This window comes from Heteronotia binoei, chromosome 6 (genome assembly GCF_032191835.1).
Source record: "Heteronotia binoei isolate CCM8104 ecotype False Entrance Well chromosome 6, APGP_CSIRO_Hbin_v1, whole genome shotgun sequence".
In the NCBI taxonomy this organism is placed as follows: Eukaryota; Metazoa; Chordata; class Lepidosauria; order Squamata; family Gekkonidae; genus Heteronotia; species Heteronotia binoei.
In genome coordinates this window covers 35,809,642-35,834,591 of record NC_083228.1, presented here as the reverse complement: position 1 = coordinate 35,834,591, position 24,950 = coordinate 35,809,642, and the positions used below count along the sequence as shown (strand labels likewise).

Below are 24,950 nucleotides of genomic sequence, written 5' to 3'. Positions count from 1 at the left end.
TTTCCACCATATATCTACTTATCAAGTTAGAAACATTCAGAAAACCTTGCCTGCATGGATTGCTAATGCCCTATTTATGCCCTAAACAAGCACTTCAAAATAAAGTTACCTCTGATTGATGGAGGCCTGATAATGCCCCTGTTGCTCAGGTGTGCTTTGGCAGCTGGAAAATGGAGGCTGGGAATAGCAGCATAGGCTTGAGGTGCATAGAATACTGGGGCTCCCAGATAGGCTGTGGCAGGATCATAGACATGCCCAAATGTATAGGTGTATTCTGGCAAAACTGCCCCTCGTCCTCCTGTACCTCTGGTGTATCGCACATAGCTGTCTTTGTCTACTGGTTTGGCTAATGTAACCTCAATGGGAGAGCCATCCACCACCTGAGAACAAAATTAATAGGAAGTGTAGGGGAGAAGGGGAATTATATATAGGCATTAAAACACGCTTCAGTTACCAAAACTGAAAACCAAGTTCTGAGGTTTAGCCAAGCTTGCTGCGGAAAGTCATGCTCCAAGACAGAAAACCCATCCATCTGCAGAAATTTCTGGTGGATCCAAGCAACTATCTCCTTCAGTATGGCCAACTCTGGAATTGGAAATTCCTGAAGATTTAGGGGTGGAACCTGAAGGGTGGGGTTTGAGGATGAGAGGGACCACAGCGGGGTGTAATGCCATAGAGTTCACCCCATGAAGCAGACATTTTTTTCCCAGGAGAATTGATCTCTGTATCCTAGAGATCAGCTGGAAGTTGGCAGCCTTAGGCTCCTCCCATAGACACCTCCCTATACTGTGAGTAATCCAGGGGAACCTTGCTCTGTTTCTTCCTAACTGAAATTAGGAGGGCAGCTGTGAGCAAGCAGGCCTTTTCTGTGAGTATCATGTCCATACGGAACTGTCCAGCAGGCCAGTTTGTTGAAAACTGGTGCTACAAGAACTGCTGGACCTGGACAATAGGCCATGTCTGTGAGGCGGAATCTGCCATCTTAGTCTTTGTAATTTTAGGTTTTATATATTTTAAATTGGTTTTTTATACTGTTTTTACTGTTGACTGCTTTTGTGATGTAACCCTGAGGCTAAAAATCAAATAAATAAATAAAGTGTTTGGACTCTAGTATAGATGTTTATATTAACTAGGATTGTATGGCTTAACTTTTAAAAATTAGATCCCCCCCCCCCCCTTTGGTACTCTTGTGGCCTTTTAAACTTTTTTAAAATTGATTTTTAATTTTTTATTTATTTATTCATGTCAGCAATAGATAAATAAAAGATTAAAAGGCAGGTATAGCAATGGCAAACCACACCGTAAAAAAGTCTGCCATGAAAACATCGTGATGTGACATCACCCCATGGATTAATAATGACTCAGTGTTTGTACAGGGGAAATCTTTACCTTTTTATATCAATTTCAAGTGATAAATAATTTCAACTACAGTTTGAACAAAAGCTATCCTGGAATTAAATTGCACATTGTCAAAATGGAATAGTTTAAGCCAGGGTTTTTTTGTAGCAGGAACTCCTTTGCATACTAGGCCACACCCCTCTTATGTAGCCAGTCCTTCAAGAATATACAGGGCTCTTATTACAAGATGTAGCTCTTGGAGGTTTGGCTACATCAGAAGTGTGTGGCCTAACATGCCAAGAAGTTCCTGCTACAAAAAAACCCCTGGTTTAGACTGGTACTTTGCTGTTTCAAATTGTATAAAAGTATAAATAGCAGATACGTTCCTTTCATGCAGACAGTTTGCCAAATGGCTCATGATTCAAGCTCTAAGCATGCATTGAACATCATAGATTTCCAAGAACAGAAAATCGCAGCAGACCAAAATCATTTGGGTCAAATCCACATTGGTGGAACTACATAATATATCTTAATATTTATTTATTGACTATCTTTATGAAAGCTTATTAAGCCATGTTTATGCTAATCTGTTACATATGGTCTAGCAAAATAGTAAACAAATCCAACATTACCTTCCCATTCAAGACTTTCATGGCTTCCACTGCATCGTCTCGGTTATTAAAGTGCACAAATGCATAGTCTCTGATTTTCTTTACTCGTTCAACTGATCCTGTAAAAGAGATTCGGAAATTAGGTCTGCAGTGGGCATTGGTAAAGCTCTTATCTCCCATAGTTATTCTACAATCTTCAAGTTGATTATTCCGCAGTAAATATTAAGCCTTAGTGCACTGCAAGCAGTGAACCATTTAGCTAATCCATTTGTATTTATGCTAATCCATGCAACGGTCACCTCAAGGTTGGATTACTGTAATGCCCTCTACATGGGGCTGCCCCTGTGCCGAACCCGGATGTTGCAGCTAGTGCAGAACGCCGCTGCCCGGCTGTTATTAGGGCTCCCTAGATGGGAACACATTCAGCTGGGGCTTCGGGGACTGCACTGGCTGCCAATAATATACCGAGTTTGTTACAAGGTGCTGGTCATTACCTTTAAAGCCCTATATGGCCTAGGACCTGCCTACCTTAGGGACCGTCTCTCCCCATATGTTCCCCAGAGAGTACTGAGATCGGGTTCTCAAAATCTCCTTACAATCCCCGGGCCAAAGGAGGCCCGTCTGAAGTCAACTAGGGACAGGGCTTTTTTGATCACAGCCCCTTGCTGGTGAAACCAGCTGCGGGAAGAGGTGAGGGCCCTGCGGAACTTTGGGCAGTTCCGCAGGGCCTGTAAGACAGTCCTCTTCCGGTTGGCATACAACTGACCGGCATCTGAATATTTTAAGGAAGACTGTGGGATAGCACACTGATGAATTGCGTTTATTTTATTGTGTAAATTATTAATGTATTTTAATTCTTAATTTTATTGTTAGACTTTTTATGTTGTGAACTGCCCTGAGCCTGCTTCGGTGGGGTAGGGCAGGATATAAATAGAATGAAATAAAATAAATAAAATAAAATAATTTAGCAATGTACTCTTTCCCAGCTTTCTGGTGGTGGGATATATGTGTTATTAAAACTGAGTGTGACAGACTGCTTTGCACATTTGCTTATCTGCATGGTAAGAACTACCATGCCCATGACAAGGAATGCTATGCAATGTTTCCTCTAAGCTACGATGTCTTGTGAGCAAAAATTCCACTTTGTGAGCTACTGGCATTAAAATTGTGAGCTACTGTATAAATCAGACAAAAATGTGTGATCTGGAGGCTAAAAATCTGTGAGCTAGCTCACACTAACTCAGCTTAGGGGGAACACTGATGCTATGTAGTATTTCTGATGATGGAAGAGTTTCCAACTACAGAGAGAGCCAGTCTGGTGTGGTGGTTAAGTGTGTGGACTCTTATCTGGGAGAACCAGGTTTGATTCCCCACTCCTCCACTTACAGCTGCTGGAGTGGCCTTGGGTTGGCCATAGCTATCGCAGGAGTTGTCCTTGAAAGGGCAGCTGCTGTGAGAGCCCTCTCAGTCCCACCCACTTCACAGGGTGTCTGTTGTGGGGGGAAAAGATATAGGAGATTGTAAGTCACTCTGAGTCTCTGATTCAGAGAGAAAGGTGGGATATAAATCTGCAGTTTTCTTTTTCTTCTTCTTGCTTCCCTTCCAACTGCAGCCACGAATGTCCCACCCACATGCTGTTCCTGGGAAATGGGACAACCAGAACATCATCTGAGAAGGGAGCCTTGGGGACTGCAGTGGGAGAGGGAGGCAAAAAGTCTCATTCTGCTGACACAAATCCTCCAGTCCACATACACTGTCTGGGGGATCGAGTGTTGCAACTGATCTCGACCACAGAGACCATTTCCCCTGGAGAAAATGTCTATTATAGAGAGTAGAGTCTATGGCATTATATCCTGCTGACATCCCTCCCCTCCCCAATTTGTTGCTGAGTCCTAGAGGACAGGTAAATTTTTACTAGAAATCCAAATGCACAGAACTGTAGTAGTGAATAATCATACAGAGAAAGATCATGGTTTTTTTTTTTTTTAAGCCCTATGTCAGAAGCTATATATTTGGCTAAGTGTGGAGATTTTTGAAGCTGAATATAATTGCTTCTCGTATCATTCAGTTTTTTGTATCCTAGCTTTGGGCCTGTAATGAGCCACTGGAGAATTTGGGCTTTCAGTTCTGTGCAATGGAATTGTGGTTTTATGCCTGTTAATCTCAGTTTTGATGGCTGGGTATAACTGCTGGCTGTGATGCAACATTCTATTAAATCATCGCAGAGAGTCTATAAAAGTGCCAGTTGGGGTATTGAGCTTGTACCACCATCACTACCCTCCCCCCCCAAAGAAAGATTTAGATTTCTGCCAGGCGTGACCAATTAAACTAATTTGAATTTCTTGGGGTTGCTAACTTGTCCTATTTTTTTAACATCTATGCTCAATCTCAGTGCAGCAGCAGCTAAAACACAGCCCTAGGCACTTGCCTTCCAAGGTACCCTTTGGTACCCTGAAGCCTTCAGTGTCATCTGCTGTTAACTATACCTGAGAGACTATACAGGCATCCACCCTCATTAAGAATACCTTGAAAGGTGTGGCCCCTTAAGATTTCCAAACAGCCCATTTTCCTGCAATATTTGTTCTATCACCCAAGTTCTCTTAAGGCATGTGATTTTAAATATGCAGTGTGATTCATAGGATAATTTTGCATGAAAAAAAAAAACAAGCAAGAAGAAAGGAAGGAAGCTCAAGAAGGATGAGATGCTCATGGACCAGAAGCTGTTCCCAGGTAGACAAGATACTGCTTAAATAAAAGCAAACTGATCAGTTTCAAGATGGATACCAATAATAACATAAACAGATTTTGGATGTGGCCAACATGATTGTAGTATGCCAGCCAAAGGAAAAGCAGTGGGAGTGGGGAGAAGTTCCATCTCTACTGGCTCTTTGTTTCTCCCCTGAAAAATGCCCTGCCCAATAGCAGTGAAGCAGTGGCAAAGTTTCAAGTCTATTTTTTACTGATGTGTATTTGAGCTCAGGGTGACATGTATGGTTCTCCTTGGGATGAATGGGCCTTTAAGGCTACTGTGGGGGGGGGGGGGCGCTAATGCCTTGAAGGTCACCATCTGCCAGGACCACCTTAGTCCTGAGCAAATGGTAATCATCTCCCCATGCAAGTTGTATGGGAGCCACTGCAAAACAGCAGCTGGGGTAAGAAAAGAGGTTCTTGGCCAATTGGAGCTCCACAAAGTACAGGACTGTCTGGGTGGGCAGGCAGGCTCTTTGTTCCTTTTACCTGGCTTAACATTGTTGAATTCTTTTTCAATAGTCTCTTCAGTGGTTGATAACATAAGATTTCGCACGTAGAGGATTTTTACCGATGACATAGTGTCTTCATCGACCTCGACCTCTGGCTCTGCCCAATCTACAGCAATAGGGTGTCCCCACAATTGTATTCTTCCTGTGAAGCAGTCAGAATTCCATAAATATAGGACTTTTAATTCAAATTAGATATAACACATTTAGGGGAGGGAAGTCTTTCTCTGCAAAGATCTTAGCAGTAAAACAAGCTGACATTATTATGGAAACTGCTATTCAGTATAGCAAAACAATGGTAAGAATACAGATGGTCTCCTTCCCTAAACTTTGTAAATTCACAACTGCTGATTTGGATTCAATATTTTCTTCAGTGGGGTTACTTATGTATGTATTTAGTAGAGACATTTAAACCAATCTGAAGCCTGTCAGAAACTGATATAACCATTATAGCTGTCCTAGAAAAAAAAAAACACTGGGGATTAAAACAAAATTCCTGATCCTGGTTTTCCATGAGTTGCTGAGTTCTATGTAGGAAAAAACAAGAAACCCCCTTTTCCCACTGTTATGGATGCAGTTTACAGAGATATGGCTGGAATTCTCTTGTGGTTGGGTCAGCAACAGCTTCTCTTACACATTCATCCTGCATGTGCTATTGACTAAGATTTGCTGGTTGCACAACAAGCTGCTAGACTGCTGCCAGGTTATTCCTGCACCCAACAACCCTGGATTGTCACGTTTGTGTATGGCATGACAAAAGGTGTCATATATGTATGGAGATCTTTTTCTTTGAACATGCACAAGAATTATTGCATAGTGGTAACTTAGAGCCATGCACCTTGAACTCTCCTTCCCTTGCTGGGAATACCCATTTAGTTTGCTTAGGTTGGTGGCCAACATCTGATTCTGTCTATACCCAGCGATATTGCAGTATTCTTATGCATACTACCTGGTAGCAATTTTCTTCTTGCCATAGCCGCTGCTCGGTGACTGCTGTATTCCACAAAAGCAAATCCGCGGTTTTTTGTTTTGTCAGCTGCGCTAGGGTATACGATCACATCAATCACACCATCTGTAACTTTCTTCATTTCTGCTAAAATTTCTTCCCTCTTCTTGGTTTTAGGGATCCCTCCTACAAATAAACGGCAGTTGTCTACACTGGCACAAACTCCTAGGAGCCGTCCATTCCTGCATATAAACAACAGTTCCATTTTTGTAGTGAAACTTCCTTCTTTGAGAACCACTGATCAAGACTATGCTTCAGAACTATGAGTGTCATGTTAAAACAGATTTGAGTCCAGAAGCACCTTAGAAGAACAAGAGCTTCAGGGTTTAAGTTTTTGAGGGTCAAAGCTCTGTCAGACTTGACTCAGTTCTGTTTTACTGTAGACCAACATGGCTGCCCTCTGGAACTACTGCCTTGTTAAAGTATCTGAACAGTGTAGGTAGCAAATCATAAACTGATAAACAATGCCCTCTGATGGGGATGGGGTTTACCAATAGCAATCAGATTTTTTTTAAAAAAGAAATAAATTAGGGATAGGTTAAGATTTTGTTCATGAAAATATTTCCCATCTTTTCATAAGAGACGATGCTATATAGAAAATCTAATGCAAGAAGGATTTGTTCATACATACAATCCGTACATTTTAATCTTTACAACTTCTCTGTAGCGGGCTTAGACTGAGATTGGACAGCAGTCACTAAGGGACTTCTGGTAGTCAGACTTGGCCCAGTTGCTGACCCCTAGTATAAATCCTTGCTATACCATGTGTGGTTTGGATGTGAGGCCCAGTGTGGTTTGAAGCATGGCTTTTGTTTCTTAAATGCCGCACGGACCTTGAGTAATCAAGTTACGCAAAAACATTTGCAGGATAATTTGTTGACTCAGTTTGAATCTTAGCTATATAATACCAAGTTTACCTAATTTCATAATTGTTCAGTTGCCTGATAGCATTCTTGGCCTCCTGCTTGCTGGAAAAGGTTACGAAAGCATATCCCCTGTTGTTTCCATTGAAGTCCATCATCATTCGCATTTCATAGATCTTACCAATCTGAAGGAACAAAGAACAATCTTGTATAACCTTTTTTCTTAGACAGAACAGTATTTTAAACAGTGCTGCACAAAGTTCTTGCAATTGTACTTGTGTATCAGTTCCTCCTCAGAGTAGCTTAACCACTGCCCACGATTGTTAAGCAAAGCTCAAGATACGCCTTCTGATACATGTTCAAAGTCAAAGTAAACAAAAGGAAGCATCTGTTGAAGTCAACCCTTGCTGCTCTAGCACTGTTGATCTAGTTAGTAAGGTAAATGGCACACACTGATAACACACTGCCTGCTCTTCTGTGCATGTCTGAGGAATTGTGGAGTGCACTTATCCAAATGTACGTAATGATTTCTTGCATTGATCTGTTCTTTGTATTTTTTAAAAATCCCACTTCTGTTTGTGTTGAGAACAAAAAGAGAGAAGAGGTTTCTAACAGTGCCATCCTAGACAGAGTGACACCTTTCAAAGTCAGTTGAAGGCTACGGATTTAGGATGGCATAACTCTGTATAGGATAAACACTGTTCATCAGAGAAAGAGCCTCCGCACAAATGGCAGAAACATACCTACCAATTTAAATTGGTGTAGGCGATTTGAATGACTCTTCTTCTATGACACTTTTTGTTCCCCTGGTAGCAACAATGAGCAGTAGGAAGACAGAGTGTCTGGTTGCTTCTTTTGGAAATTACTTCATATCTGTCTTAGGCTGTGTCTGGTACAAAAGGATATCAGGTGTTCTTTAAACAGTTCTTTAAACAGGGTAATGGTAAGAGGAAAAGTAGGTGGCTTGCACTTTCTTTCTTCATATTCTGGTCCTGTCTGAAGGTGTGTTAAATTGAGGTTTGTGTGTGGGGGGAGAAGGGGGACAGAAATACATAGTCCCCATAGTATGTATTCTGCACCCATATCTGTCTTTGGTGCACTCGAGACTTCTGTAAAATATCTATTGTTTAACTTGTTTATGCTTTTACTATCTCATACTAGCAACACAAGAGGAAGCCATGTAGAAACACCCAACAAAATGCAATAGCTGTCTCATACACATAACACATTTATATATCTTTGAAGGCATAATGTTTGCGCTCACAGGACAGGGTTATTCATATGGGTGAAATGCACACTGCTGGGAAGTGATCCTGAGAGAAGAACTGACCATCTTTGTTTTATCGGGCTTACTAGTTCTTTTTAAAGGTTACAATAGTTGAGGGAAATTTTAAAATTATTTTTAGTCAGGTTTGGATCCCCCCTACAACTTTCAACTTTCAGAGATGGCAGGATTTCCATCTGGGGAAATGGGACTTCACCAACCACATTCCCTCCCAGAGCAGCCCAAAATGCTCCTCAAATGCTAGTCTGGTGTGATAGGGAATAGCCTGGAGGGAATTGTAGGTCTGCTTCAGGAGGGGGAATCCGTGATATTCACCCCTCTTGCATGCGTGGAAATTTTAGTTGGGCTCCAACCCTCTATTTTGGTTTTGTTTAGCATTTATTTCCTCAAGACCTATCTGAACAGGGACTGGGCCACATAGAATGTTCTTCATCTTCATGTGAGTCCCAATTTTTCATGGGCTGATTTCGCACTGACCTTTTACTGGCGCGACCACCCTCCTCACGCCGGCGGATCTGCAGGGATTTCGCACCAGAAGCGCCGGCGCAGCCAAAAGAGCCGGCAACTTCCGTCGCGAAACCAGCTCAAACGGAAACCGCCAAGAAGCAGGAAAACGTTTGAGCGGGTTTCGCGACGGAAGTAGCCGGCTCTTTTGGCTGCGCCAGCGCTTCTGGTGCGAAATCCCTGCAGATCCGCCGGCGTGAGGAGGGTGGTCGCGCCAGTAAAAGGTCAGTGCGAAAACGCCCATGGATTCATGCTCACTGGTAGAAACACAAACCCTGCACTGGAATGCAAGTAGTATGCTGGCACAGGGGTGTGCATATGTAAGTTTCCTTTGTACAATCTTTCTATTGCTGACTCAGGGGATCCCTATTAAGTCCATTGGCCTCTCTGCATACATGAGCCTTCATTTAACTGTAAATTTTGACCTATGAGCAGCAGGTGGGAATGGGGCAGCTATACTGGGGGTGTGGTAGGCTGGGCTGAAGAAGTCTACAAGACAGCTCTTCTGTACTATTTTCTTGTGTTCTGGGGAGAAGTGAAATAAACCTGAGAGAGGCCATATGATTTTGTTTTGTTAAACTTATTTTATGTTTATTGTATTTAAAACATTTCCATGCTGCCTTTCCTTCCAAATAGGGTCCTGAAGGCAGCAAACATTAAAACTTCAAAACACTTCAACATTAAAACAATGAAGATGTTAAAGTAGCATTTAAAAAGTGTATATATAGAATATTGAAACAATTCAATAAAAACATATAAACACCTGACACACATAACACAGGTTCATCTTACAAACTATAAACTATGGTCACAAACCCGATCTCACAGTTACCTAGCTAATCTCTTAGAAATGTAATGTTTGGCAGGTCTTGCCTTCATCCAAAGATTGGCTCCAGCTGGATTCTATTTATCCTTCAGATGTGACCTGATAATATGTTAGTTGTCTTCTTGTCAGATCTCAGACCACCAAGGAAGTCCAGGGATTTTTGCCAGAGATAAGCAATGGCAAACTGCCTTTGAAAGCCTCTGGCCTTGAAATCCCTATGGGGTTGCCATAAGTCAGCTGTGACTTGATGGGGCATGCATCCTACCTTAGGCTAAAGATGGTTCCTCTAACAGCAGATTTTCATTGGAACTGGAAGAGTGCTTGAGAGAAGGCCTCTTAGGCTGTAGGAAGTCTTAGGCTGACTCTACTCCTAAAGTACCCAGATATTTCCCGAGTCAGACCTGTGGCAACCCTAGACTCGTCCCCATAGGGCATAATGGAGAATCAATATAGGGGTATCTGGGGCTCTGTGGGGACGGTTTTTTGAGATAGAGGCACCACATTTTCAGTGTAGCATCTGGAGCCTCTTCTCAGACCCCCCCGCAAGTTTCAAAAAGATTGGACCAGGGGTCCAATTCTATGAGCCCCAAAAGAAGGTATGCCCATCCCCCATTATTTCCAATGAAGGAAAGGCATTTAAAAGGAGCATAGTCCTTTTAAATGTGATGGCTAGAACCTCCTTTGGAGTCCAATCATGCTTGTCACAATCTTGTTCCTGGCTCCACCCCCAAAGTGCCCAGATATTTTCTGAGTTGGACCTGGCAACCCTAGTTCATCTTCAAATTCTTACAAATGTATTTAGAATTGAGGCATACATAACCTGAATTAGTTTCCCTTTTCTGTACTTTGCCTCTTTACAAAGAGTCATGGGCCCTCAACAGCAAAGTGTGCCCCTATGATTGTAACTGTTCTAAGTTGTCTTGCTGACATTAGAGTACATTAATGTTAACGAAGTCTGCAAATATGTTCTTTAAAACAATCTCTCTACTGGAATGAATGCGGCATAAAAGTCCATAATGTGCCAGCATGGTCACAGACAATTTTTTTTTTTCTGTTGAGGAACATAGAGCAATATTTTAGACATACCAAAGCCTTATGTGAATTGTCAAACTGAAAGATCACTAGGCAACCCAGAGAACAATCCTAAACAGGTCTACTCAGAAAGAATGCTACTCAAGTCTATTCAGTGGGCCTTATTCCCCCGGAAAGCGTTCTTAGCACTGAGCTACCAGTACTCTGGACAGCCACTCAATGGGTGCATCCACACACACTTAAAAACATGCTTTGCAACTGGATTTTTACTGTGTAAGTATGGCAAAATCCACTTGTAAACAGTTGCCGCAAGAAAGCACCCAATGTTCCTAACAATATATTTTAGTGCAGGAAAACACCTGGTTGTGCTAGTTATTGGGGTAAGGTGGTGGGTTCTTTTTCACTACCCATTCCCCAAGTGTAACACATGAAGCAGGTGATCTTCAGATAGTGGATGGAGTACCATAAAAATGTACCTTGGTGCCTAGAAGTGGACTAGGCAGTGACATCTCAAGTCCTGCATTACTATTGTGTCTCCATCATGATTTCCACTCAAGTTCCTCTGCACACAAATGCACCTCTCGGGGACCAGTGTGGATTCAGATGAAAGCCTGATATACTGAAGTAAACAATTTATATCACATCTTCCCCCTAGGACAATGGATGAGATGGCAGCTTGATCACTCCTGGCAGCTTATTTTCTCCTGAATGTGGCCAGTGTTTAAATATTAGAAGTAGTTATCTGGGGGTGCTTCTATTTCTTATTCCTATGCAAAGTCACATGCCTGACATTGGCAGCAATTAAATTGGCTTGTCTGCCATGACCTAATTACTAGCAGAGAGACACCTTCAGATCTGCTGCCATCTTTGCACATGCAGGAAGCTTGTGTGCATTTGTGTGCCAGCCCCATAAGTTGCATTTCCAGCCGCATCATCACTAAGTAGCCAATAACAGAACAGGGTAGTGGACCTTAGTGACACCAAATTTTGAATGACTGGAACAGCATGTCTCTATTTTCTTTTGTTTTTTAGTTCTGCTGAACTGTCTGAGTCTGCAGCCACCGTCCCAGGCTCTGGATGAACTCCCACATCACCAGGGTTCTTTTTTGTAGCAGGAACTCATCTGCATATTAGGCCACACACCCCTGATGTAGCCAATCCTCCAAGAGCTTACAGGACTCTTCTTACAGGGCCTGCTGTAATCTCTTGGAGGACTGGCTACATCAGGGGTGTGTGTGCTAATATGTAAAGGAGTTCCTGCTACAGAGAAAGGCCTGCACATTACCATAACAAAACAAACACATTCATAAAATTCTTTCTATATATGTAAGAGAAGAAAAGTTAGGAAATATAAAAGTATTACTTTTTCACATAATGGTATAAGTTCATCTTCAAAGAGGTCCCGGGGTAATTTTCCAATGAAAATCTCACAGCCTCTTTCTGGCAGTGGTCCATCCCAACCTGGTGGTGGCCCTCCATACTTTCTTTGACCATTTTCCTGAGTTGAAGAGAATGAAAAATATTTTGAAATACAAGTAACATCAAAATTGCAAGTCCCTTCAGGATACATCAGTTAATTTTCCTCATGTGATGATGACTTGGATCCTGCCTAAAAGTTCTGAACACTTTTCCCTGTCACCCCAGAAGCAGTAGTTCGAGGCAGGGAGGATTTGGGGCTGCAGCAGGAGGAGGAAGGGATGGAAGTCACACTCCATGGATTGAAATCATTATGGTCATAGAACTTTTAGACAAGGTCTTTTGTAGCTACATTTATTTAATTAAAAATGCCTTAGGACAGGGGTGGAATTCTAGCAGGAGCTCCTTTGAATATTAGGCCACACACCCCTGATGTAGCCAGTCCTCCAAGATCTTACAAAAAAGAGCCTTGTAAGCTCTTGGAGGATTGGCTACATCAAGGGTGTGTGGCCTAATATGCAAAGGAGCTTCTGCTAGAATTCCACCCCGCCTTTGGACCTCCAAAGACATTCCAGCAGCCCCTACAGTACATGCCCTTTGGGAACATATTGTTTGGTTTGTTCCTCTGAGAATATTCCTGCCAAGAGACTATTTGGATTTCTTGTGCAATCAGTCCTATCATGACATCACCTCATGAGACCTGAAAGAGCCTCTTGGATTACTTTCATCCTAAAATATTATTTATAACAAAAATGTAGTACAACATCTAAATAGGATGAAAAGGGGGGAAAGTCTTTAATCAAACAGTTGACAGGGAAAGTATGCGAATTAGCATTTAGGCATTACCAGGGCTTTTTTTTTGTAGCAGGAACTCCTTGTAAGAAGAGCCCTGTAAGCTGCTGGAGGATTGGCTACATCAGGGGAGTGTAGCCTAATATGTAAAGGAGTTCCTGCTACAACAAAAGCCGCAGGCATTATAATCATGGCCCATAACTAACCTTGACTTTCTCATTGTATTCATTCAGGTAATGTCTGTGAATGTTAAAATATTAATAATTCTGTACCTTAAAATCTATGAAGGTGACAAATATTCTGATGCATGGATTTATTTCATTACGTTCCAGTAGAAATAAAAAGCGGAACTCTGAAGTTCAGCTGTTGGGCATGACAGACCATGGAAACTTCTTAGAAACTACCAGTAAGAGCATCACTGTACAGCCCAACTAAGATTGAGAAATCAGCCGATCCTTATTTGGATGCTACTCAAAGTATGGTAGAACAGGTAGTTACCATGGTTTATGTGATCATGGCAGTTGTTTTAATTGCAGTAGCTTTATGCAGAGCCTCTATATGGAGATGCCAGCTTATAGAAACAACCTCAACCAGGTTGGTGAGACTGCAAGCTCCTCTGGGAAACTTAATTGCTCCCAGAAGTAACAGAAGGGGGACTGCTGGTTGAATGAAGCCAGTCATAAAGATTTACTGAGTATTTTATATCAAATAATTCACTATGGGAAGCAAAGGTGGAAAGCATATTTCCATCACGTAACTTGTAATGAAATAACTTTGCGACATATACCTGGGAGGGGGGTGTTATTGATTCAGGAGAAAATTTTTTGCCCTAGGCACTGAGCAAACCCTTCTTAACATTGCCATCCTAATGGATAAAGTCATATGGTTTAGAAAGGCGTAACTGTTTAGGATGGCACTATTTAATTTACCCTAAATGAGTGAGAAAATAGTAACCAAGAATGTGATGGGGAATCCTACCTGAATCAAATTATATCCCGTGCGCTGAATTAATGTGCGGAGGGCAGCTTCTTTCTGGGTGCCGGCCAATCCTTCCCCGGATTTTTGATTTAATTCCATTGTGACTGATTATCATCAAAAAATCACGTTAATTAGGGGTGCTCACTGCAATCAAATTTAAGATAAATCAAGTAATTTTTTTTAAAAAAAGAAAGTTCCATAATGCCTGTGAAGATATTTTACACTGATCATTCAAAGTAATTTTTAAAAACCCAACTAAAAATACCTAGCACCTCAACAAAACAAAGAAAATCAACAGAGAACCTTTGGATTGCGATGGGGCTTTGTGGATGCTCAGGTGCAAACCTTCCCTTGAATGGATTGCTGAATCTGCTGCCACCCAAAAGAAGAAAAAGATCAAAGATGTGAGCTTTGGGATGAATGGTTTAGATGCTTGTCTTTGGGAGTCATTGCAAGTTTTTGAAAGATTTTCTATTTTCAAGTCCAGTGAATGAACTTTGCACCCAGTGTGTCAGCAAATTTCTCAACCACCACCTATTACCCTTGAGGTCATTAGCTAGATGATCAGTGGTACTTGCATCATTCCTTTCCTCCCCCCTTCACAAAGCAAGAATACTGAAAGTAGATGCATGGAAAGGCCTAAAAATATATTCGGGATCAGTTAACGTGAATTAATGCATTTTTTATTAGTGTGAATGTAAAACCCATGGACTTTAATTCACAATAACAAACACAATTTAGAATCCCAATTCCAGTGTTAAATGTGCAGTAAAACAATGGAAAAGATGGGGTTCATCTTCTACAACCAAACTTGTAGGCAGAATAAAAACACAGTGAAAGAGACAGTCGCTCATAGTGTAGAACTGACGGGATGATCACAGAGGAGAGAATTCAGCAGGTAAAACACTCAGCTCTGAGAACTAGGTATGAGTGATCATTCTCTCTATTGATCTCTTTCCCAGGAGGGTCCTCTTTATTCTGTGGGTGCTAGGGTTGCCAATCCCAATTGGGGACAGAGGTTATCCCCTGGTTTGGAGGCCCTCTCCCTACTTCAGAGTTATCAGAAAGAGGCTGGGTGGTTGAATGTCTGTTGGGCTCTTCATTATACCCTTTGGAGACCGTTCCCCATAAAGAATAATGGAGAATTGATCCATTGGTATCTGGGGCTTGGAGGGTGTTTTTTGAGATAGAGGCACCATTGCATCTGGTGCCTCTCCTACCCCCCCCCCCCAGTTTCAAAAAGATTGGACTAGGGAGTCCAGTTCTATGAGCCCCAAAAGAAGATGCCCCATCTTGCATTATTTCCAATGAAGGGTAGGCATTTAAAATGAGCATGGCTCCTTTAAATGTGAACTCCCTTCAGGGTTCAATCAAGCTTGTCACAACCTTGCTCCTGGCTCCACCCCTCTAAAGTCTCTTGGCTCCACCCCCAAAGTCCTCAGATATTTCCTGAGTAGGACATGGCAACCCTAGTGGGTACCAGGTCTTTGACCAGCTGTGACTGGCTCTGGTAGTCCCTTTGAGCTTTGGGCTGGCTTGTCCTGGATTTATTCCCTTAAATTGGTGTTATCACCCCTACAAATGTACTGACATTAAGATTTTTTGACCATGACTGAGGCAGGGCTCTAGGAAAAGCATTCAAATATGCATGTTGAGTAGCTTTCAGACATGCACGTCTTCTGCATGTCTTTCTCTCATGTGCTAGATTTGTAGAACAGCCAGTTATGTGCCTTCTATATCCACAATCAAATGTAGTACAACCCTGGAACAGTCTTACCATGTTGCATCTATCTCCTTTGTGTAGTTGGCTTTAGTGATTTTTTTAAAAAAGCATACTGTTTTTTCAGTTTGGGATCTATATTCATCCTAAATACAAAGTTTTTTGGTAGTGCTGTTATAAAGAATTTGTTGTAGCGCTGTTATAAAGAATTTGGGGTTTTTTGTAGCAGGAACTCCTTTGCATATTAGGCCACACACTCCTGATGTAGCCAATCCTCCAAGAGCTTACAGTAGACCCTGTACTAAGAGCCCTGTAAGCTCTTGGAGGATGGGCTAATCAGGGGGGTGTAGCCTAATATGCAAAGGGAGTTCCTGCTACAAAAAAAGCCCTGGTTGTCATTTACTAAAAATATTCTGTTGGAAAGTTAACTTAAATATCCCAGGGAGTCCTACTTTATTTTATATACTTCATTTGTATTTCAGCTTTCCTAGTGAGACTCAAGGCAGATTACATAGTTAAAAACAATGCAGTAGGAACAATATACAACAAACAACGATGAATATCATACAGTGACAGCATGTTATGCAAAGAGCTCTGTACTCTCTGGATCTTTCAGCTGAAACTTTAACAGATGCAATAGGAACAGAGGAAAGAAAGAAAAGCGAATGAAAGGGTGAGAATATGAAGATGATGATATTGGATTTATATCCTGCCCTATACTCTGAATCTCAGAGTGGCCACAATCTCCTTTACCTTCCACCCCCCACAACAGACACCCTGTGAGGTAGGTGGGGCTGAGAGAGCTCTTACAGCAGTGGCCCTTTCAAGGACAACTCCTACGAGAGCTATGGCTGACCCAAGGCCATTCCAGCAGCTGCAGGTGGAAGAGTGGGGAATCAAACCCAGTTCTCCCAGGTAAAAGTTGCACACTTAACCACTATACCAAACTGAAGGAGTCAATTGCTCACCATCTTGTAAATTTGCAAAAATCTGAGCCTTTGTTGCTGGGGCTTTGCTGCCCATGCCATGTCTTTAATATGGGGTCAATACTACTACATTTATCAATTGCTGAGATAATGTATATGAAATGCTTTGACCATTCTCCAGTACTACATCATTTTTATATACTTATTTAAACATTTATAGCCCACCTTTCCTCATGGTTCAAGATGGCTTACAATAATATTGATAAACATCCTCAGCTAAAGCCAAAAATAAAAGAGCAAACTCCAAATCTCTTCTCTCCCCTTTAAAAGATGCCTGTTCATCAAACTCTCTCAAGAGCCCTGGCAAACCGACAGGCCCTGACGTGCCTCCTGAAGATCTCAAGGAGGTGGACCCCCTCACCTCTTTGAGCCCTGGCAAACCGACAGGCCCTGACGTGCCTCCTGAAGATCTCAAGGAGGTAGACCCCCTCACCTCTTTAGAGAGCCCATTCCCAAAGCTAGAGTCATGATGGAAAAAGCCTGAGTTCTGGTTGATGCCAGCTGGGCCAGCATGTGTGGTACTTTTGCACATATAAATGCTACCTTCGAATATATAACAGATAGCTACCTTTGAATATCTATGGGATATGTCAATGGGGTCGGACTCGACTGTGTGACTGAACAACATCAAAACCTTCAAATATATACATGCTAACTATTAAATAGTACAATGAATAGTTAAACTTATGGCTGGAGCACAAGAAATTCTCACAGGCTATCAGCCGTAACTGTAGCAACTCTTGTCTGGTAACGTCATTCAAAGTCATTACTACTGGTGGTCTTCTTCCTTTTTAAATATTTAATTAAAATATGGGAAATAGATTATAATAATAAAACAAGCATGTTTTAATATTTTTTTTTACTGAAAAGTTCTGCAATGAATAACAACTGCTGACTTACTTAACAGTATCATTCTACTCAAGTGTTTTCAGTACTGCTAATTGAAGGTAGCGTCTGGTGGCAATACATTTCAGGATTGTTAAGATTTTATGAATATGTTCAGATTACATTTGCCAAGCTAAGGTTATACTATCTTTACATAGCTTTCTTGCTGATAAATTTGGGGAGCTACCTATAATTGCCAAGCTGTCCTATGATGATATTATTCACTATCAAATTGCTTTAAAAATCTTATTTGCTAGTTGTATTACAGCTCAGTTCTGAGTTACTAAAAATAAAGGAATTCTTTTTGCCAGTTAAAATTAGAGCACCTTTTTCATTCCTATTCAAAAGCTGCTTCAAAATGGGTTTCTTCGATATTAAATTTTTCATCAAACACTTTTTAATCTACTGCCTTTTAATATAATTTTGACACGGTCATAATCACCTCATGCAACAAGTAAAAAAAAGAATCAAGTCTCACTGTAATGGAAGGGGCCTTTTTAACCCCCCCCCCCCATTCAATTCCATCTTCTGGAAATGAATATATGAGTTTTAAGCCAGCAGTGAACCTCAGAAAATGCAAATAAATGATTCAAACTGACTTGCCAAATATCTATCACATTTTTATCCTACCATTCTTCCAAGGAGCTCAGAATCGTGTACATAGCACTTCCATCCTCCATGTTACCTTTGCAACAACAACTCCTCAGGGAAGTAGGGTAAACTGAGAGAGTGTGACAGGCCCAAGGTAACCCAGTGAGCTCTCTGGCCGAATGAAAACTTGAACTTAGACACCGTCCTACTGCGTCGATATTCTAACCACTGCACTACATTTTGCAGTTATTGGTAGATCGTATTTTGGATCGGCAAGGAAAGAAGGTGTCTTTCTGAGACTGTCTCCTCATCTGAAGAACAGTTTCCCAAATTTCAAATGGCACACCTTTTTCTGAACTAATGCTGAGGACCTGCCTTATATTTTAAAAAAGTTTTACTTTCAAAATACGTTAAAAGACTGTATCTCTCTGTGTGAGATGCTGTTTCTGATGCTGCTTGGAAGGAGATGGCAACTAAAACAGACATGGCCTCTCCTGAGGACGAATAATTTCTGTGTTTTTTGTTAGGTCACCCACCACCACACCACAAACAGGAGCTGAGTAAAAAACTAGGCCAGAGCCATGAGTGAATCATGCTGAGATGTAGCAGGCAGCCTCTTGCATGAGGAGTCCCCTCACCAGTCCGGCAAGGGAGATTTGAGGGATGTTCTTGGGGTCTTTCTTCTGCTGTATCCTTGCTAAAACATGGTTTATGATGGGGGAGTTAGAATGAGAGAATATCTGCAATAACAAACTCAGGATCACCCAGTAATAAGTAAAAGTTTGGATCTCGATTTCCTTGATCTAAATTCAGCAGGCTATACCATATATTTTCTTACTTTACAAAAAAAAAAATTGCCCTGATAAACTTTGAAAATAGGCTTAGAATATAGGAAGGCCATTTTCTTTTGGGAGTCATATAGTTAAATTTAATTAACATTGCATTTAACTGAGTTTCGTTTTGCCTTATAATTTCTGTACATTATAGCCTGCAGGACTCGATGGCATAGTGGTGGAGATTGTGAACCTTTCCATTCAAATCCTTGCAGCTCTTACATATGAACATATAAAGCAGCAGCATAGCTTTGGGTCTATATATACCTTGGATTTGTTTTGTTTGAACTAAATGTGCAAAGGTTTGAACTTGCTGCAAAGCATGCACTCTAACCCTTTTGGCTCACCTTCAGTCATATCAACCCTTCATGGATGAACACGCTTCCATTTTAATGGCAGGTTCTCAACACCTTTTTGAATCTACCTGAGGCTGACTCACAAGACCTTGCAATGCTGTGCCTAGTGGGGTTCTGGCCTCATCCCTGTATCTGCAGACACATTTGTCTTCAGCTGTTCAAAGATCAATGCACATGGCAAAGAAAGAGATTGTGGAATTTCTTAACCTGATGGAAACACAGGTTTTCAATGTACTACCTTTCCCTCCAGCTGTGCTTTTGCTTCTGGAGCGTGCTTGTTAGCAGTGCTTTCTGGAAGCCTAGTTACTGTTTCCATGAATAAGATAAGAAAAATGGTGTTTGTCGTCTACAGATCAATAGACCAATACTGAGCTGCAAGGGACTCATGTAGCAAATTGAAATGGATGAGAATAAGAACTCTGGAAACAAGTAGACCATTCGCCATCTTTTACGGTGGAGTTCTAAGAACTCCTGGGACTGAATATCACTGAATAGATCTGAACGTGACTCTGAGTAGACCTGCTTAAGATTACACTCTTGGTGAAAATTAAATATTAAGATATTTAGTTTTGTTCTTGTGTTTGTTTTATTGCATTGTTTTTATATTGTTTTTACATAGTTACTTGCCTTAGATCCTGGGAAGCCCTGGGGAGAGGGAAAGTACGCATAAAAACAGCTTCTGCATCACGGAGGGATTTAAAGGGCCAGGACATGGAGCTGCCTCATACTGCTCCAATTGCTGCACAGGCAGTAATTTTTCTCCAAACCAGATTGGGATCCTGGAGGGTTTTTTCGCCATCTCCTGGTTATGGAACTAGGGTCACTGGGTGTGTTTGTGGGGGAGGTATTTGTGAATTTCCTGCATTGTGCAGGAGGTTGAACTAGATGACCCTGGAGATCCCTTCTAACTTTATGATTCTATTATTCTGCTTCAAGGTCTTGCAAACACAGCCAGAACTCCCATCACACTGCCCATCAGCTATGTGGCAGATTGGTGGTTTAAAGGGGTACAAAATGTTCCAGTCCTGTAAATCCCTGCCCCCCCCCACAAGTGATTGATGGCATGGGGACAGCAGAGAGCTGGAGCCTGCTTTATCACAGGCTGTTCTCTCTTTAGGATGTAATAAATGTACCCAAACTGAACTCTTCATAAAGTCACCACCAGTCTAACTGGATTTGTTTTCACTGTATGGTCTTAGTATATTTTTGTAAATACAAGAGCAGAAAGTTCTTGGCCTCCGAGATTCCACCCAGATGAGGCTAGAAGCAGGTCTGAAGCTCATGAGCTCTAAAGAGCCAATTTAATGCAGCGGCTGAGTGCTGAACTTTGACTGGAAATCCAAGGTCCAAACTGCTGTTCAGGCATGAACCTCAGTGACTTCGATTAGTCAGTATCACTCAGCTCATTCTGCCAGACAGGGATGTTGTGGGGAGAATATGGGGTGGGGGTTGGTGGGAATTCTATCTATCTATCTATCTATCTATCTATCTATCTATCTATCTATCTATCTATCTATCTATCTATCTATCTATCTATCTATCTATCTATCTATCTATCTATCTGTCTGTCTGTCTGTCTGTCTGTCTGTCTGTCTGTCTGTCTGTCTGTCTGTCTGTCTGTCTGTCTGTCTGTCTGCACACACACACTTTAGGTCTTTGCGGAGAGATGGGATGAAAATGTAATAGATTCTCTTCACATCCTTTTTCTTCTGTTAGACAGCAGGGTGGATCTAACTGTTCTTTAAAGAACATTCTTCAGTCTAAGAAGCCTTTCTCCAACTTGAATGGCTGTTCTCTAATGGACGTGCCACTTAAACTAGAGGTAGGCCCCATGCTGGGGACTTATGGTGAACCCATGGGGTTTTCAAGGCAAGAGACGCTCAGAGGTGGTTTGTCATTGCCTGCCTCTGCATCATGACCCTGGTATTCCTTGGAGGTCTCCCATCCAAATTCTAGCCAAGGCTGACTCCACTTAGCTTTTGGGATCTGACAAAATCAGGCTAGCTTGGTCTATCTAGGTCAGGGCAGGCTCCATAGACTAGAGGAAAACTTCAAACTTGATTCAGTGAAGTGGGAGGAAAGGCATAGGGTCCACCCAAGCATGGCAGAAGATCCCAGAGGCATAAATACCTAAACCCTGTTTGACAAGTTTGGGAGCGAAGAGGCTCTCTAAGGAATAATTTAAATAATCATAACAGTGCTGCATGAGACAGGTCTCTAAGCAAGAAGTATATATAAAATCCAGCATCTAAGAAAAAACACAGGCTTCATTTTTTAAGTATGAGATTATGTTGATTAGGAACATCAGGGTTTTCTATAGCCTTTGGCTACTCGTCTATAGTTTTAATGAGAACTGTCCAAATGATAGAGAGATAACACAGTAAAAGCAAAATAGATTATGAGACTTGGACATTGCACATTTGTTGCCCAGATTGTTTTTATCAATATATTCACACTGCCTTGTTTTTTGTTTGGTAACTGAGCTTCCACTCAGTTGGTATTACAAAGCTCTAAGTGGTGTGCAATGATTCTTATAATGATGCTTTATAAATAGCACCAAAGTCTTCACTCTCTCTGTCCTTGCCTTTAGAGTCTATTATGCATCATTTTCAAAAGGTGACTTTGGAAGAGCACAATCGTAATTCCATCAGACAGCAATATGAATTGGTTGAATGGACACATGGGGTTTATGGGTTGTTATGGCCCAATGTAACACTGTGCCCTATATCATTCTTTTAATACCATCTGTCATTGCATTCTCCAAGGTCTTCTACTACTGCCTAATTATCACTCAACGCAGATTAATTTAATATGGATGGGGTTTTTAAAAAATTAATTTGGAATTTAGTTAATCTTTTCTGGATCAGAAGAAGAAACCCAAATATAAGCCACCAAGAAACATGCACCTGGTTCAAAACAACTTGCTTGCTAGAGCGCATGCTTATAAACACTATGGCACCCATAGACAATGTGGATAGGATGCAGTGGAAAGAGTTGCCTGCTTGCAAACTAGACAGCAACGTGTTACAGAAGTACAGTAATACCCGTCTATCATGGAGAGAGCTTTTTCATTGCCACAGTCAAGATATCCATAATGATTAGCTGCATCAAAATTGCGCGCTTACAAATCCAAAAGAGAATTCAAGGGGAGAGAATTAATTCTTTCTTGTCCTTTGCACTTCATAACAAATGAAGGTGAGCAGTGCCTCTTGCACTACTGTCTGACTTGCTGTCTTCCATGCAAAATTGGAACCAGCGCCTCTAATTGATATGTAACGCTTTCTTCTGACAAGCTAGAGGAAGCACGCCGTGGGAGCTGGCACAAACTTGCTAAGCAGCAAGAAGGCAACGTTCTGGTCGTTGTCACCACCGTGCCCGCCTCAGCAGTTGTCCATCTGGCAAATAGTGAAAATGCAACATTTGACTGCCTCAGATGCCAGCTTCCCAGCTATCTATTCATTGCCAGCTTTGAAGTGACTGTATAGCATATAAATCATTGCAGATAAAGAACCCCTGTGCCTGCAGACTCTAAATACTGAAATTTTCTTGTTCAGAAACATTTGCCATTTATGCTTTGCTTATAAACACCAGTAACAGTAAGAACCATTCAAATACTGAGGCCTATCTTTAGGACATTGCTAGTAGAGAAAACAGAACAGAACGGACTGTACCTGAGCAATTTCAGAGATCACCACCTGGAAAGGTTCACCTTGATTATGCCGAGTTTGCGACGTGTCACTCTGGTTATTCTCTAATCACCATATCGGACTCCAAAGGTTCACCAGCCCCAGGTTGGTTTACAGTTCTGTCGGTTAAACTTTAACCAGCTCTATCTCTCTTTGCTCCATGCAGCCCTTTGACCAGATAGCTAGGTCATTGCAGCTTACTATCTACATAAGCTACATATGTTTACAAAATTCACAAGACAAAAGTCAATAGGAGACCTGAGTACATGTGCACATGAGGTGAGAGGGACATCATTTTAAAATCGGTCCACTAGATTAACGTAGGAAACATTATTTCAGTTAAGGGATTTAAAAACGAAAATCATTTGCTTTATCACTTGCATGAACTACAGTCTGTAATTTTTTTTTTCACGTTTTCAGAAAGTTCTGGGATCTGTGGTTTCAGAATTATTTTTGTCCTAGGCAATCATTATTGGCATAGGTCTGTTGACAGCTAATTCAACAGACTATCTATTACAATTTAGGCAGGTATACCTAGTATGCAGTATTTTTTTAATTGATATTTAGTAAAGACCTGAGTTATAAACAATATCTCAGAATGGCAAAACAGGTCTTATTATAATGTGATCAAGAATCTTTTAATTCCAGTTTTAAAAATAATTCCTGTCTTTATGAGCGAGATTAAATGAAGCTATGTAATCAAACAACTAGCACAGAGTAACAATATATATATTGTAAAATTGTAAAATTCCCTGTTGTTGCAGAAACACATTCCTTGCTGGAGGAAAAAAAGAAGCTTTCCTTAACAATAGTAGTGTTTTTCAATTTACAAGTATTGAGGCAAAATATTCTGCCACTTACACAAACAAACAAACTCCAAAAAATTAACAAGTGAATTTGAAAAACATAAGCAATTCTTTAACAATATCATATTGACTTTAACTTTCATAACTCTATATGGGCTATGAAATGAATTGAATGAATTAATGGTTTTAAAAATGTGGGTAAAATGACCATCGTGTTCCCAACTCTACATAGGCAAATGCTGGAAGATTGGGGGGGGGGGGCAGTTCTTTAGGGAGAGTGAAGTTTGGGAAGGATGCAATGTTATTGTCCAAGTTCAGGCAGGCATCTGGTTCAAGAGACCACTAGCATAGTTCAAACACAGTCTGGAGTTAAACCACAGGTAGCCAGGAGTCCAAGCAGCAAACCAGAAGGGCAAATCCAAAGAGCACAAACCAGGTCATGGTCCAGAAAGACAAACACACTGAGATCTAGAACAAGGCATGGAACAACTGCAGGTACATGACTGTTTTGGACAACCTGCTTCCATGCTGGCTTTCCCTTTTCTGGTTTCTTTTATAAGCAAAACTCCACTTAGTTAGGATTCCCAGTCTCCAGGCCCAAGCAGGGGATTCCCCAGTTTCAGGGGCTTTTCTCTGCTTTGGACCAGCTGGCTAGGGCGGGGGGGGGGACCCTGCCCCTAAGCAGGGATGTTGCTGTGTGATGTCCCTGATGTGATGATATCAAGTGATGTCATCGCATCGGATGCTCTGGTTTGGGGCAAAACTATGGTTTGAGGGTGAATTTATCATAGAGTTTTGCCCCCCCCCCCAACCAGAGCATTGCTCTTGGGATCACTGATGTGATGACAGCACTTCCGGGTGACATCAGCATGTTGTGTGACATCCCTGACCACCCTGGAACACTCCCAAAATCCACCCACTGGAGCGATGAGGGGATCTGCCAACACTGTGAGTCATCCATGGACAAGTGCAACTCATAAATGGCAGAGCAGCCTGGATGGGAGACAGTCAGCCTTAATCAAGCACACAGGCAGAGGTTGACTGGTGTTGAGCTGCCAGCTTCGAGCTATGACTTCAGCCTGAGACTCTTTTTCTATACCTGATAAAGTCTCTTTATTGTCCAGCAGGTCTTCCTGCAGCATTCAAGGGCTGGGACCAGCTTCTTCTATCTGCTCCTCA

General features: G+C 41.5%; 1 protein-coding gene across 2 annotated transcripts in view; it reads right to left on the bottom strand.

Moving 5' to 3' along the window:
* A1CF (APOBEC1 complementation factor) overlaps positions 1 to 23,080 on the bottom strand; it is a 40,364-nt gene extending 17,284 nt beyond the window's left edge. Inside the window, exons 1-8 of one of the 2 annotated variants that reach the window (XM_060241250.1) lie at positions 22,951 to 23,080; positions 13,909 to 14,052; positions 12,086 to 12,220; positions 7,130 to 7,260; positions 6,156 to 6,394; positions 5,187 to 5,351; positions 1,971 to 2,068; positions 110 to 380 (exon numbers count right to left, since the gene is read on the bottom strand). In XM_060241250.1, coding sequence (XP_060097233.1) covers positions 110 to 380; positions 1,971 to 2,068; positions 5,187 to 5,351; positions 6,156 to 6,394; positions 7,130 to 7,260; positions 12,086 to 12,220; positions 13,909 to 14,007 — 1,138 coding nt within the window. In that variant the 5' untranslated portion in view covers positions 14,008 to 14,052; positions 22,951 to 23,080. Of the gene's footprint in view, positions 1 to 109; positions 381 to 1,970; positions 2,069 to 5,186; positions 5,352 to 6,155; positions 6,395 to 7,129; positions 7,261 to 12,085; positions 12,221 to 13,908; positions 14,053 to 22,606; positions 22,738 to 22,950 lie in introns of those variants that run through there. The other variant, XM_060241249.1, reaches the window with a different exon arrangement.
* Between the last annotated feature and the right edge of the window lie 1,870 nt (positions 23,081 to 24,950).